This window comes from Puma concolor, chromosome A2 (assembly GCF_028749965.1).
Source record: "Puma concolor isolate L17-30 chromosome A2, mPumCon1.1.hap2, whole genome shotgun sequence".
In the NCBI taxonomy this organism is placed as follows: Eukaryota; Metazoa; Chordata; class Mammalia; order Carnivora; family Felidae; genus Puma; species Puma concolor.
Window position 1 is genome coordinate 168,132,114 of NC_141668.1, and position 14,754 is coordinate 168,146,867.

General features: G+C 58.4%; 1 protein-coding gene across 1 annotated transcript; it reads left to right on the forward strand.

Moving 5' to 3' along the window:
• Positions 1–12,492: 12,492 nt before the first annotated feature.
• LOC112853013 (3-galactosyl-N-acetylglucosaminide 4-alpha-L-fucosyltransferase FUT3-like) lies at positions 12,493–14,040 on the forward strand. The gene has a single exon (XM_025916571.2). The coding sequence runs from the start codon at positions 12,524–12,526 to the stop codon at positions 13,673–13,675; it is 1,152 nt and encodes a 383-aa protein (XP_025772356.1). The 5' UTR covers positions 12,493–12,523; the 3' UTR covers positions 13,676–14,040.
• Positions 14,041–14,754: the final 714 nt, after the last annotated feature.

The following is a 14,754-nucleotide window of genomic DNA, read 5'->3' on the forward strand; positions in this document are numbered from 1 at the left end:
GGGGGTCTGCTTCCTGCCCCTGAATGCCCCCCCCGCCCCCCCTGCCCCCCCCCCGCCCCCACTCACTCTCTGGCTCCCATTAGTGAGGCCACCTGCTGCGGGGGCCTCGGTCCCAGGCATTCCCCTGCCCACACTCTGCCCCAGTGACCACCATGAACAATGAATAATGAGCCAGAGCAGGTGGGACCCGGAGGCCGCCGAGTGTGGACAGAGAGCCCCCCCACCTCGGACCCCTCTCCATCCCACTCCCTCCCGCCCTCTTCTCCAGCCCCTGGGAAACTCATCAGAGGTCCCTTTGCTGAGAGGCCATCCGAGCACCTTCTGTGGCTTCTAGTCAGCCTCCTCATTACCTGCCCGCCCTCCCCGGACGCCCGTTGCCCGGCCAGCTAAAGTCGTCAGACTAAGCAAACAAGAATACAGATGGCCGGTTAAGTTTAAACCTCAGGTAAACAATGAACGACATTTTACTGCATGTTAGCATCCGTCCCATCCAATCTGTGGGACACACTTACACTAAAACATGATCCATTGTTTCTCCGAAGTTCAAATTCAGCTGGATGCCATCTGGCAGCCTTTCCTAATCCCATCTGGATGGATAACAGGCCTCAGTTGTCCTTCCTGCATTATGGGTGAGTCCCCATTGACCAGTCAGAGGGACCCTGCTCCCAGGACATGCGGGGGTGGGGGGGCTCATGTCAGGTGGGTCCTCCGCTTAGATGCTGGCCTTGAGGCCCCGGGGAGGCCCGGTAGGATGGGAGAGATTGAGGCCACAGCTACCTGTCAACTGCAATGGATGTGTCGTAATTTGGGTGCTGGAGCTGTCACTCAGGTGAGGTCCCTGGGGGAGAGGAGAGGAGGGGCCGCACGCGGCCTCCCGCAAGTAGCCACCGAGTGAGGTCTGTTATCTCCCCGACCTTCCGCACAGCCCCGATGGTGCGGGCGCAGTCCCCGAATCCCAGCTCTGGCCCTTGCAAGTCCTAGGACTTTGAACCAAGCGTTCTCCCTGCGCCTCAGTCTCCTCGCCTGTCGTATGGGGACACCACCACTGCTGCCACCCGGACCCAACCATCGGGGCCGTTGAGAGGATGAAATGCATTCACATATTCGAGGAGCCTGTCCTGGCACAACGCCGGCCCTCCCTTAAGTGATGGCCTGTTCTGGCTCCTCTCCCGGTCCCAGAGGGAGGGGCTGAGCGGGAATCAGAGGCTAATTTTAGCTCTGATGACACCCCCTGGCCGCCTGCCTTGTCCAAACATCCTCAGCCAAGCGTGTAGGTTCAGAGCATCCCTCCCCAACCTCTGACATCCAAGGAGCCTGTTTATTCGTTCCTGTTGGCCAAAGCATTCCTTGCCTGCCTGCGCCTGCCGTCCGGGCACCATCCCCACGTCGCCTGCCCTGTGTCACCCAGGGTCAGGGACATCTCACCTGCAGGCGGCCTGGAGACGGCCAGCGGCAGGGCAGTCAGGGTGGGGGTCAAGGAACAGGATGGGCGAGGGTCACTCGTGCCCCAAAGTCCGGCGTCCCCCAGAGGCTTCACTTGTCATTTCCCAAGGAAGATCCCCAACTTCTGTCCGTGTCGACTCAGATGCTGTAATTCATCCAGGACCTGCTTCCCGAGTACCTACTGGGGACCCAGAGGCTGTCCCCACAGGGCTCCTGGTCTTGGGCGGGGAGGCAAGAATAAGCCAGGAAGCAGGAGAATGTTCCGGTGGTGCGTAGTACTTTCCATTCATTTGTCCGTTCGTTGGTTGGTTCATTCACTCATTCATTCATTCACTCATCCATTCATCCAAGGCATGTCTATTGAGGCCCTCCTGTGTGTCGGCCACCGTTCAAGGTGCTGGGACTCAGCAGGAAGGAAACAAAGCAGGCCAGGATCCCTCCTGGAGCTGACATTCTGGTGGGAGAGAGGCAGGAGCAAATGATATAAATAAGTCAAATGCATGGCCCAGTGAAATGGTGGTAATTGTGGTGTAGGAAAAGGAAGCAGGAGAGGGGTCGGGGAGTGCTGGCGGGGGCAGACGGAAAGACAGCGATTCAAGGGAGCCACATTTGAGGAAGCCGTATGGGTATCGGGGAAAGACTTCCAAGCTGAGGGAATAAATAGCACATGCAAAGGTCCTGGGGTATGACGAGTGAGGAGGCACGTGGGGAGACTCAGCAGGACCTGGGCCAGGCTTTACCCCCGAGACCGATGACAGCCCCTGGAGGGTCTTGAGCAGAGGACGGATGCGATGTCGCCTGAAATTTCACCATCCGGCTCTACCTTTTTTTCGCAGGCCAAGTCCTCGACCCGGCACCCTGCAGCTCGAGGGGAGGGCCGGGGTCGCGGCTGGGCCGGGGAGCCCGAGCGGCTGCAGGTGGAGTCCCACTGTCGATTAGGTCTTCCTGGCCAGGAACATTCGGAGAGCCAGGGTAAGGGGGGGACGGCCGCCCGCTGGAGCAGCCGGGGGGGCTGGGGGGGCGGAGGCAGGGCAAATTCTGGGTACATCCTCTGCACGTGGCGTCTCTACCTGCGCCCTGCGGGGCCAGGCCCGGTGCCCGGGTCGCTGGCATTCCTGGCTCAGGTTTCCGCCAGTGGAGGGACAGGTGTCTTAGAATGCTGGCTGGAAGACATCCTCCAAAAACAAACAAAATCTACGCTTTCCTGTCTCCTTGTCCCAACAGATCTCTGAACCATTCTCCGTCTTGCAAAACACCTTCGTTGGCTTTTCTGACTCTAAAGCCGCCACACACGAGCTCCCACAAAACCTTCCCAGAGTGAGAGGGGGATAAAAGGGCCCTTTGTTCCCCAGCCCCCAGTATTCCCTGGAATTTTCTGTCTCCCGACACCGGGCGGCAGGGATGCACCTAGGCGCTATTGTTTCTTCGCGCACAGTTTTGCAACAGCTTTTTTCCACTCAACAATAGAGGGCCCCACAGCTTTTATTTCCAGAAATCGGAAAATGAAGCGTGTCCAGCCCCCGCCTCCTCACCCACCGCACGCTGAAATTTAAGCCACGTGAACCGGGAAGGCCGGGGTGCCAGAGGAGGGCGCAGCCCGACGGGCCGGGGGGCCGGGGTGCAGAAAGGCGGAGGGGGGTGGGCAGCACAGGGATGCCAGGTTTCTGTCACCTTGCACTCGCCCCGCCCCCGCAGAGCAGCCCCCAGCACCTGACAATGGGCAGGAGGAGGCTGCGTTCTTGAGAATATCATCGGAGGGGGAAACTGAGGTCCAGAAAGGGCCAGGGGCCCAGGCCTGGGGGTTTCCAGCCCCTGCCTGCAATTCTGCCCCCACAGGGACCCTTGAGGATCGCAGGAGGGTGATGGTGGTGTGCCAGCCCACCTGAAGAGGGTGCCCGGGTTGCTTCCTTTTGCAGAGAAGGTAACTAAAGCCCAGAGAGGTGACATAACTCACCAAAGGTCACACAGCTGCCAGAGGCCAAAGTCCGTTCCCCGAGGGGCGCCTGGGCGGCTCAGTCAGTTGATCGTCCGACTTCGGCTCAGGTCATGATCTCGCAGTTTGTGAGTTCGAGCCCCGCGTCGGGCTCTGTGCTGACAGCTCAGAGCCAGGAGCCTGCTTGGGATTCGGTGTCTCCCTCTCTCTCTCTCTGCCCCTTCCCTGCTCATGCTCTCTCTCTCTCTCTCTCTCTCTCTCTCTCTCTCTCTCTCAATAATTAATTAATTAATTAATTAATTAAAACATTTAAAAAAAAGAAAAAAAAGGAAGTCTGTTCTCCAAAGCTCTTGTGGTCAAGAGCTCTGAGGTCAGACAGACAGGTCTACCACTTAGGAGCTACAGGTGGATTCTGACTTTAAATGGGGGCTTCCAGAACATCCCAGAACATTCTAGCGTTGGGGGAAATTGCTGCTGTCCAGAGAGAGCAAGAGCCAAGGGAGACAGGGTGGGTTTTTTTGTTTGGTTTTTGTTTGGGGGGGGGGATTTTTGGTTGAGGGGGAAAAGGTAAACCCCGGGCACTTTGTGAGCCTCGGTTTCCCTGTCTGTACAGTGGGTACTTGGGAATCCTTGCAGCGCCTTCGACTGGGGCCAGGTGAGGGGATAAAGGGACACTGATGGGTGAGGGTATGGGGGCCCTGGGGGACCTCTGCCAAGCCCGCCGGTAACCCCAGGGCTGCTCGCCTGCCACCCACATTCCACGCCTGGGGCCGCCCTCCTCACTCGCTGGCCGCAAGCCAGGAGACCTGGGAGGCCAGCCCAGAGCATCCTTGCAGGCGGGGGCAGGGCCGGTCCCTGGGGTGGGGGGGCACAGGCTGGAGCCTAGGGACCCCTTCGTCCCTGGGGCCACTGCCTCCAATTGAACTGATGTGTGGGAGCTGAACATCTCCCTCTTTCTGGAATTTTCTCTAAGCCTCAGAGGGGAACCTTACTTGGGCCCCAGCCACCTGGGCCAGTATCAGGGGAAGTGCCCCCGTCATACCCAAGCACCATACCTGCACCCCCATCACCTTCTCATGTGGTTCAGATCACACATCCCAGGCCAAGGGGCCCCCCGCCAGCCACCCTTGGCTCACAGCCCTCAGGCCCCCGGGGAAAGAAATTTCCAGCCGGCTAGCAACCCCGTCACCCACCCTGCCTAGGGAGCAAGGCGCTGGGGGGGTCCGATGCAGGCAGAGACCCCAGCTGGGGGGTACAGACAGCCCCGCCTCATCCCACACACCCGTGCCAGCTTGTCCTGAGCCTGAAGGAGGGGGTCCCCCCAGTCTGGGCTCTGGGACCAGTTTCCTTCCTAGGGAGGCCTGCCCAGGCTAGGCAAGCCTTGCCCAGAGAGGGTCAAGAGATCTCTCAGGCCACACAGCAAGTTCAGGAGAAGCACTAGCTCCCTCTGGCTTTGGGCAGGAGGGGGTCCTCTGACCCCAGGAGCTGGTGTTTGGTCCAGCTGCATATCTTGAGGCCCATAGGTTCAAATCCCAGCCCCACATCCGACTTCCCAGCCTTGTGACGCAGGCAATAAAAATATCAATTGAGTGTGAAATAAAATTGTAGGCAGAACAGGTGGCTTGAGGCCATAAAACTAAATGAAAAGAGGGACAGTGGCCGGAGGCCCCCGGAAGCAGGTTGACAAGGAAGAGGGTGAGGGCAAGGTAGGGTGTTCCGGGTGGGAGGAACCAGGGCAAAGGACACTGAGCCAAACGTGCCCGGCGGCTGCCAAGGACGACCACCGTGCCAGCTGGGGTGGTTTGGGAGGTGACCTGTCCCCGACCCCTGTGACACCCAGGGGTTTCCTTTCCGGCCCCTGCGGAATGGCAGGACTCAGAGGGAGGGGTGGGCAGAATTGTAGTGACCAGGAGCCGCCCAGGCCTCCCATGAACCCCGGTCACCAACTTCCCCTGCTCTGTGGCTGGGGTGCCTGAAGTCAGGGGCTCAGCCTGGCTACAGTCACCGACCCCAGGAGCACCTCCAGCCTCCTGTTGCCCTCTGGGGTGCCCAGGCAGGCAGCTTCGGGGGGCTGGTGCGTGGAAAATCTCCGTCAGCACCCCTCCTGCTCCAGTCTGCACCCCACCCATGACTTAGTGACCGACGTCTAGAGCCCAGGTGGACCACAGGGGTCTTGGGGTCCTGGGGCAGAGTTGTGTGTGGGGACCCTCTGTGGAGAGCGTCTATCTGTGGACCGCCTCCATCTACCTCGCTGGCCACTGGTGACAAGAGCATCTGAACCAGGGGGCCCCGAAGCAGGTGGGAGGGGAGCGACGGGGAGGACCGCCCGCGGGACAGGAGCAGCAGGGAGGACCTCCATCGGGCTGCCGTCCCAGCCCATCAGGAGCTTCAGGCGGAGGCGTCTCGAACCTCGCTGGCCCGGTCCCGGGGGCAGACGAGGCCGCTCCTGGCTCCTCTGGGGCATCTCACAGTGTCTGATCAGTGACTTCCACAGCAGAGCCACCCTGCTTGGATCCTCCCCTCGATGGGGCTCTCCTTCCTTCCGGAGACGGTGACGGCGAGCACTGCCAGCGATGCTGGCACATGCCCACACGCCCAGTGTGCCCGAGGAGGGACAGCGAGGCTCTGAGAGGGGCAGCGCCCGGTCCCAGATCCCTCGGTGGCTGAAAGGCAAGACCAGGGCTCCCACCCAACACCGTTACAGACCTAGGCAGCCAAGCGTCGATCGCAAATGTGGAACAGACGGGACCTTATGGCCCCCACTAGACACCTGCCTTGGGGGGGGGGGGGTCTATTTTTCATTTTTTTCAGAAGATTGTGTTTTTAAGTAATCTCCACCCACCGTGTGGCTTGAACTCACAAACCTGAGATCAAGAGTCATGTGTCCTACCGACTGGGCCAGCCAGGCACCCCCGCCCCGGGGTTTAAACCCTTGAGATACAACTGATTTCTTTGTGTTTTTTTTAAAGTGTTTATTTGTTTTGAGAGAGAGAGCAAGTGGGGGAGGGAGAGAGGATCCCAAGCAGGTTTCACACCGTCAGTGCAAAGTCCAATGCGGGGCTCGATCCCACGAACCGTGAGATCACCACCTGAGCCGAAACCAAGAGTCGGAGGCTTAACCGACTGAGCCCCCCAGGCACCCCGCAACCTGATTTCTGACTCTGTCTTCAAGCTTGTCTTGTTCTTCCGGCTTTTGTGTCCTCCTGGCCTGGCTCTCGGCCCAGCAGGGAAAGCAGCACAGTGTGGCCAAAGCTATGACGGGCAACATCGGCAGCGGCGGGAGCCAGAAGCAGGATGTGACCCGGCTGGGAGGGCAGGGGGAGGCAATCCGGGGAGGCTCCCTGGAGGACAGATCGGCCCCGTAGCCTGCAGGACAACTAGGCTGTAACAAGGTGGCAAGGAGCACAACTCTGCTTCCGGCAGATCAGCATGAGTTACCAGAGGCTCCTTAGCGCATTTGAGATTCCAAGTGACTATGACGAGGACTGCTCCTCGGGCCCTTGGTCTCCCCGTCAGCAGCGTGGCTCTGGGAAGGCTGAGGTGTCACCATATCAAGGCTCGGCCGTGGTCCCAGTACACGGTGACATTAAGACTGAAAGCTCCGTGAGTTGTATTTTAATAAGTCACCAAATACTTCAGGAGTAGATTTGGGTCGGCCTCCTCTGTAAACGCCCGGCCCTGCGCGGCCTCCAGCCTCCCAAACGTCCACCGGCCCCACTGGCCCAGGATGGCTAGACATTTGGATGACAACACTCCAGGCAGCAGGAAGCTGCCTCACGGAAACGATGTCTCCTCTGGACACAGGGAAGGGATGACACCTGAGAGGCAGACCTCAGGCCTTGACCAGCCTGCAGCAGCCTCCTCCCTGCGGTCTCCCTGCCTCCTCTCTCCCCTGTGTGTCGAGCACTGCCTGGCTGACCGTGGCCACACACGGCTCCGTGTGGCCTGGCCTCCGCACCAGCTCTGGCCTCCTCTCCTGCTCGGGAAGACCCAGCCTTACTGAATCCCTCCATTCCTCTGTCCCTTGCTGCCTCGGGGCCTTTGCACAGGCTGTTCCTCTGCCCAGAAAGCTCTTCCCTCCTTTTTACAAAAAGAACTCCTATGGGGCTTTGGGTCACAGCTCACACATCCAGGAAGGCCAGGCCAGGCCCCATCTTCCTCACTGGTTGCAAGTTATAGTTTTATGCTCGCTTACGATTTCCTTATGGTTTTTTTGTTTGTTTGTTTTTTTTCCCACTTGCTTCCTGCAGTATCCCTGGGGCCTGGAATGTAGCCAGAAGTCAAGAAATGTTCGTTGAAGGGCTAAACTAATGGGTAGCTGGACATTCTGCTCACCTGCCCCTCTCCACCCTCTAGGGAACCCCTGCCCAGCCCTGGACAGAACCCACTTCTAGAACCAGTGATTTAGGTCAGCCTTTTCCCTTGAAGGATGGGCCCACTGCACGCCCAAAGCCACACAAGCCTCGGGGCCACCGGTGAGGCCAGGCAGTGACTCTAGTCCCCAACTTCTAATACCATCCGTGATAGGATCTTAAGGGGAATTCAACTCTTCACGTTCCCGGACCCGATTCCGATGTGGGGGGGTGGGGTTCCCACACACATAACACCAGGCAGTTCTCAGAGAATCCAATTCAATTCCAACACCATCCGCCCAGGGACAGCATCAGATCCCACAAAGTTAGGGGCTCACGGCTCCAAGCCTGCCCCGCCCCCACCCCACCCCCCAACTTCAGGTACCGGCCACAAGCCCAGGCCATTACCTGTGTTTCTGACGCACCAGCTAGAGACGAGTGTCCAAGGACCCGCTCCTAAGGTTTCATTAATTTGCTAAAGCGGCTCACAGAACTCGAGAAAACGTTTAACATTTACCCGATCCTTAAAGGGTATGGATCAAGAGCCAGATGGACAGAGGCACAAGGCAAGGTACCAGGGAGGGCTTAGGGTTTCTTTGCCCTTCCAGGCAAGCCACACTGGGCCTACGTCCACCTTCGTACCAACCTGGAAGCTTTCCGAACCCTGTCCTTCTTTATACACAGGCACAATAGCCTTAGTCACGGGGCGCAGGCTGATTCAACCTCCTGGCACCAGGCTCCCACCCTCGGGTGGGTCCAAAAGTCACCTCATGTAAGGACAAGACACCCATTTCACTTTTATGGCCCCGAAGCGTTTTCAGGAACCACGGATGAAGACCAACTATATTGGAAAAATCAATTTGGGTCGTTTGAATGGCCAAATATACGTGCAGTCCTTATCAATCGTGCCACAGCCGAGTTCAGGGGAGTCCCACGGTTCGCTTTTCGGCGATGGCCTGGCTCCTGGGACGGGGCACCCTGGGTCACCTGATGAGAGCGCTGGGGGTTGGGCTGAGCCGTGCTGCCGTGACAAGTGTATTTCCTTCTCCTCCCTGGCGTTGTCTAATCCACACCCTGAGGAACCAGCTCTCCTCAGTCCTCAAATTCCTGGTCAGCTGCTAGCCACCCCTCCCCAGGTAAGGCCTCTTGGGGCAAATTTAACCCCCGCCATAATGCATCGGATGCCCCCCTGGGTGAGGCTTGCTGGCTGCCCTCCTGGGGCCTTCCAGAGTCCAGGGGGGCCCGCGGTGGGGTGGTGGGGTAGGGCACAGGAACTTCCGAGGTAGGTGCCAGGCCTCGCCAGACCTCAGAGACCCCTGCGCCCTGGCCTCCATTGGTAACCTTGAGCCCTTTGGAGTTCCAGACCTGGGACTCTCTCTGGCCTGTCTGGTGGGAAAAGGACTTACAATGCAGGGAAGTTTAGGGCTGGGTTTTCATTTGGTTCCTTTCTTTTCTTTCTTTCTTTCTTTCTTTCTTTGTGGTTTTTGTTTGCTCGCTTTTTGTTTTCTTTTGTTTTTTGCCAATCTGTGTGGCTTCATAGCACAAGAGCATTTTTCATTCTGTTTCCAAGAAAAAAATATCTTGGGTTCAGTTTGGGTGGGAACCCCCCCCCCGTCTCCCCCCACTAAATCTGTGTTCCTTCAAGGTCATTGCCAAGGACCTCCTGTCTCCCAGGAGGGGTGCCACACACCCAGGGCCCATACTGAAAAGCACCGGCTATATTCATTTTCGCTACATTTCTATATTCATTTTCGCTACATTTCTACGTATTAACCTTTGGTGCAGGGCCAGAAGCCCTGAGACGCACGGCAGCATATGGGCAAAGCTCTGTCCCTTTCCCAGTCCTGTCTCGGCTATCTCCTGAAAAGCCTGTGTGCTGGGTTCCCTTCCAGAAGTGTTGGCACGAATACGTGATTCTGCACTCCACTCCTTTCCATCACTCAAGGCCACCTGCCAGGTGCTACACGCTGCCCCGACAGCTTTACCGCCCCCCCCTTCCCCGGGGAGCACTGGCCCGCCAGCCACCGAGGACATTTTCTGAAACAGCTTCATTGATCTATAATTCACACCCAGTAGGATTCACCCATCTGAGGTGTACAATTCAATAGTTAACGTCATTTTATGACTTTTTTTTACTGTTTATTTATTGAGAGAGAGAGAGAGAAAGACAAAGTGCTAGTGGGGGAGGGGCAGCGCAAGCGAGGAAGACACAGAATCCAAAGCAGGCTCCAGGCTCTGAGCTCTCAGCACAGAGGCCGATGCACGAACCGACGCACGAACCGTGAGATCATGACATGAGCTAAAGTCTGATGTTTGAGCCACCCAAGAACCACCCCCCCCCCCCCCCCGATGTTACATTTTAAAATAGGGGCGCCCGGGTGGTTCTGGCTGTTAAGGGTCCCTGTCTCTCTCTCTCTCTCTCCCTCAAAAATAAATAAATAAACATTAAAATGTAACATTGCCTGTCAAAATGTTACATCATGTTAGAAATTGTGGCAAAAGGTACCTGACTTAAAATTTGCTGTTTTAACCACTTTCAAGCGTGCGGTTGACAACGGCAGTGCAGCCAACACATCGATTTACAAAACTTTTTTGTCACTCCAAATAGAAACTCTATCCCAGGTAGCAAAGACTCCGGGCTCCCTTTCCACCCTCCCAAACCCCTGGTAATCTTTAATCTGCTTTCTGTCCCTCTCCATTTGCCTATTCTCCATGTTTCGTGGAAGTAGTATGGCGGAATCTATGTCCGGCTTCTCTTACAAGAGAAGGGCAGTGCCCTCAAGGTTCCTTACACTACTGGCAGGTATCCGAATATCCTTCCTTTTGAGACTAACATTCCCTGGTGAGCATGGGCCTCATTTTGTGTACCCATTCATCCCTCAGAGAACATCTGGGTTGTTTCCAAATTATGGTGTTGGTGAATCATGCTGTTAGGAGTACAGGTGTACAAATATTTGAGTCCCCGCTTTCAGTTCTTTTTTTGCAGACCTCAGGGAGTAGGACTGCTGGCTGCAAAGGCAACTAGCTCGAGGTTTCTGAGCGGCAACGGAGCTGCTGTGCTACATGCGTAATTTTGTTTTACATTGTTTAATGTTTGTTTATTTTTGGAGGAGCGAGACAGAGCGGGAGCGGGGGAGGGGCAGAGAGAGAGGGAGACACAGAATCCGGAAGGCGCTCCAAGCTCCGAGCGCTGTCAGCACAGAGCCCAGCCACCGGGCTTGAACTCACGAACCGGGAGATCGTGACCTGAGCTGAAGTCGGTTGCTTAACCGACGGAGCCACCCGGGCGCCCCCGTAATTTTTTTAATTTTCTACCAGCTGTATTAAAAAGAGTAGAGAGACAAGGGGCGCCTGGGTGGCTCAGTGAGTTGGGCGTCTGACTTAGCCTCAGGTCATGATCTCACGGTTCACAGGTTCAAGCCCTGCTGTCGGGCTCTGTGCTGACAGCTCGGAGCCTGGAGCCTGCTTCGGATTCCGTCTCTCCCTCTCTCTCTACCCCTCCCCTGCTCACGCTCTGTGTCTCTCTGTCTCTCAATGATAAATAAACGTTAAATAATAAATAAGCATTTTTTAAAAGATTTTTTAAAATCATCTCTGCACACAACACGGGGCTCGAACGCACGACCCTGAGATCAAGAGTCGCCTGCTCTACTAACCGAGCCAGCCAGGCGCCCCTACTTTCTGTTTTGAAGCGGTTTTTGACTCACTTTTTCAATTGAAATTAGCGTTAAAGACTCTGTTCCTCAGACACGACGGCCACATTTCAAAGGCTCCATAGCATTACGGGGCTGGCGGCCACTGGATCAGAGGCTGCAAACACAGAGCGTTGCCCCGATGGCAGAGGGCCCTGCTGACAGTGCCTGATGTGTGGACAGAGTGGGGGATGCGTTGGGGGTTATGTCGAGAGGGAGAGTTTGGGCTCTGGGTCATGATGCCTGTGGCTCAGTGTACTTGGGCGAGACATGCATCAGTGTCTCCAAGCCTCAGTCTTCTCATCTAAAACGGGGGACGGGAGGGGCTGGGCTGAAGGAGGTTGCTGGGGCAGAGACAAGGGTCTAGATTTCTGCTCTAGCGGTTGGGGTCTGGGGTCTGCGGTCTGGGAGGACTTTGTGACCACAGGCGGGCACAGGAAGGATCCGGGAATGCAGGGATGCGGGCGGGACCACCCAGCACGGGACCAGAGGGGCTATCTTGGAGCACTACTGAAAGAAACACTGAGTAAATCCAACATCAGGTTCACGCTGGCACCTCTAAGCACTTCCTTTGCTCTCCCCACAAACCGGCCAGGCTCCCCGTTCACGGCAGACCTCAGGATTGGCTGTTGATTTGGCCAGGAGCCAGGAACGCCCTGTGCCCGAAGCTCTACTCTACCTGGCGAGCTCTCGCCTAACCTTCAAACCCAAGCCCTTTGTACCCCTCCTGGACAGATCCCCGGGTTCAAGCCCCAGCCCAAGAGGCTGGGACACTATGGGAAGGGCAGGGTCAAGGTGGGACCTGAGGGCCCTTGGGACCAATGCCACCTCCCTGGGGACCCCTCCCCACATAGGTTATGCGGCCAGGTGGCTGGAGACACTGGGCTCAGGGCCAGGCGCTGTCTGCCGAGACACCAGCGATGCCGCTGTCTCCCTCTGAGTCACCTGGCCTCAGTTTCCTCAACCGCAGAATACAGGTAACAACAGTGCCAGCCTCAGGACTCACGTACGTCACCTGGCTGACACGTTGGTAACCCACGATTGTCTCCTTTGTTATCAACGATGTCGTCTCCACTCCCCCCTCCTCCCAGCTGCTCTGACCCATGGAGGCACTCGGCTGGACCAAGACCCGATGGCCCTGGCAACAGTGTCTCCTCGGGCTGCTGCTGCAACTGTTTCTGGCTCTGTGCTTCTTCTCTTACCTGCGAGTGTCCCAAGACACGCCCTTGTGGTCCGCCAGGTCGGGGGCCGATGCGGCAGAAGCTCTCGACGCGGCTCCCAACGGGTCCTCAGGGATGGTGTCCTCCCAGGGGGCGCCCTGCCTGACCCCCCCTGGGTCCTCTGCCCGCCCGCCCCTGGTGCTCCTGCTGTGGACATGGCCATTCAACCGCCCCGTGCCTCTGTCCCGCTGCTCGGAGCTGTGGCCGGGCACGGCCGACTGCCGGCTGACTGCGGACCGCAGCGCGTACCCTCAGGCGGACGCGGTGCTGGTGCATCACCGCGAGGTCAGCTACAACCCGAGGAAGCAGCTCCCCACGTCCCCACGGCCGCCGGGCCAGCGCTGGGTCTGGTACAGCATGGAATCGCCCAGCCACTGCGCGCAACTGAAGGCCCTGGACGGATACTTCAACCTCACCATGTCCTACCGCAGAGACTCGGACATCTTCACACCCTATGGCTGGCTGGAGCCGTGGCCCGGCCAGCCGGCCCCCACGGTGGTCAACGTCTCGGCCAAGACGGAGCTGGTGGCCTGGGTGGTGTCCAACTGGAGGGAAGACTCAGCCAGGGTGCGTTACTACCACCTGCTGAAAGCTCACGTCCAAGTGGACGTGTATGGACGCTCCCACAAGCCGCTGCCGGAGAAGGCCATGGCCCAGCAGCTGTCCCGGTACAAGTTTTACCTGGCTTTCGAGAACTCCTTGCATCCCGACTACATCACCGAGAAGCTGTGGCGGAACGCCCTAGAAGCCTGGGCCGTGCCCGTGGTGCTGGGCCCCAGCAGGAGTGACTACGAACAGTTCCTGCCCCCCGACGCCTTCATCCACGTCCACGACTTCCGGAGCGCCGAGGAACTGGGCCGGTACCTGCAGGCGCTGGACAAGGACCACGCCCGCTACCTGAGCTACTTCCGCTGGAGGGAGACGCTGCGACCTCGGTCATTCAGTTGGGCCCTGATGTTCTGCAAGGCCTGCCGGAGGCTGCAGCAGGACTCCACCTACCAGACTGTGCCCAGCATAGCTGCCTGGTTCACGTGAGCTGGCCGGGCCGGGGCGGGGGTCGCCCCCACACCACACCCCTGGGGACACACCTGCCGGGACGCGGGTGGCCGGGGAGCTCGCTTAGCTGGGGCTTCACCCGCTGGCCACCTCTGCTGCCAGGAGACCGGGCCGGGCCACCTTTCCTGCCAGGGGCCTCCCCGCCCAGGGGGTCTCACAAACTTGCAAGGAGCCTCACCCGCTGGGGACCCCACCCACGAAGGCACTCAGGCCCTGGGGAACCGGCCTGGGGGTCCCACCCGCTGGACGCGGTTCTGCTGGGTTTGCTTGTGGTTGCCCTTGCTGTTGTTAACCGCCTGTGGGGTGGCAGGTGGGCAATATTGGCACCAGACTCCAGATGGGAATGCTCCCAGGAAAACCGAGGTCTTCTCCCTTCTTTTACAACAGCGGTTCTCACCCCAGGGTGGCTCTGCCCTCCAGGGCACACTCGGCCAGGTGCCGTGAGGCTTGTGGCTGTCACAGCTGGAGATGGGGCGATAGCCTCGAGTGGGTGGGGGGCCACGGATGCTGTGCAACAGCCTAGGGTGCCCAGGACGTCCCCCACAACCACGAATGGCCTGGTCCCGGATGTCAAAAGATGGAAAAGCCCCCGAGGTCAAGCCCATCAGGCAGTGGGGAGTGGGGACCAGGCTGCCTGGGGGGGTCACTGGGGGCCAGGGGCTGTCCGGCGAAGGAGGGGGGAGGGGCGGGTGTGGTGCCGTGCGAGTAGTCGGGCGGGCTTGTGTGACATGTGGCGACCATGCGGGGCGGGGAGCGTGACCATTGGCGTGAGTGTTCCCGCTGTGTGTGGGCGAAAGCCAGACCCCATGTGCTTTACAGATGAGCGGTGACCTTGAGGTGTCACTCGTAGCGCGCAGTTTTGACCGTGACGACTGAACGCATGTGGGAGGGCCGGGCGTCTGTGTGTGATCTGCTCTGCCGAGCCCCATGTAGGTGCCCAGTCTCAGTGCGTGCGTGTGCGTGTGTGTGTGTGCGTGTGCACTACAGGGAACCCAGCCCCAGGGATCTGTGGGGGCCGTTGGGTATATGTTCCAATTCTCTGGTGGTCTGGGCCAGCG

Bases quoted from the DNA above. Each gene is read 5' to 3' on its own strand.
- LOC112853013 (XM_025916571.2), top strand. From the start codon at position 12,524: ATGGAGGCACTCGGCTGGACCAAGACCCGATGGCCCTGGCAACAGTGT.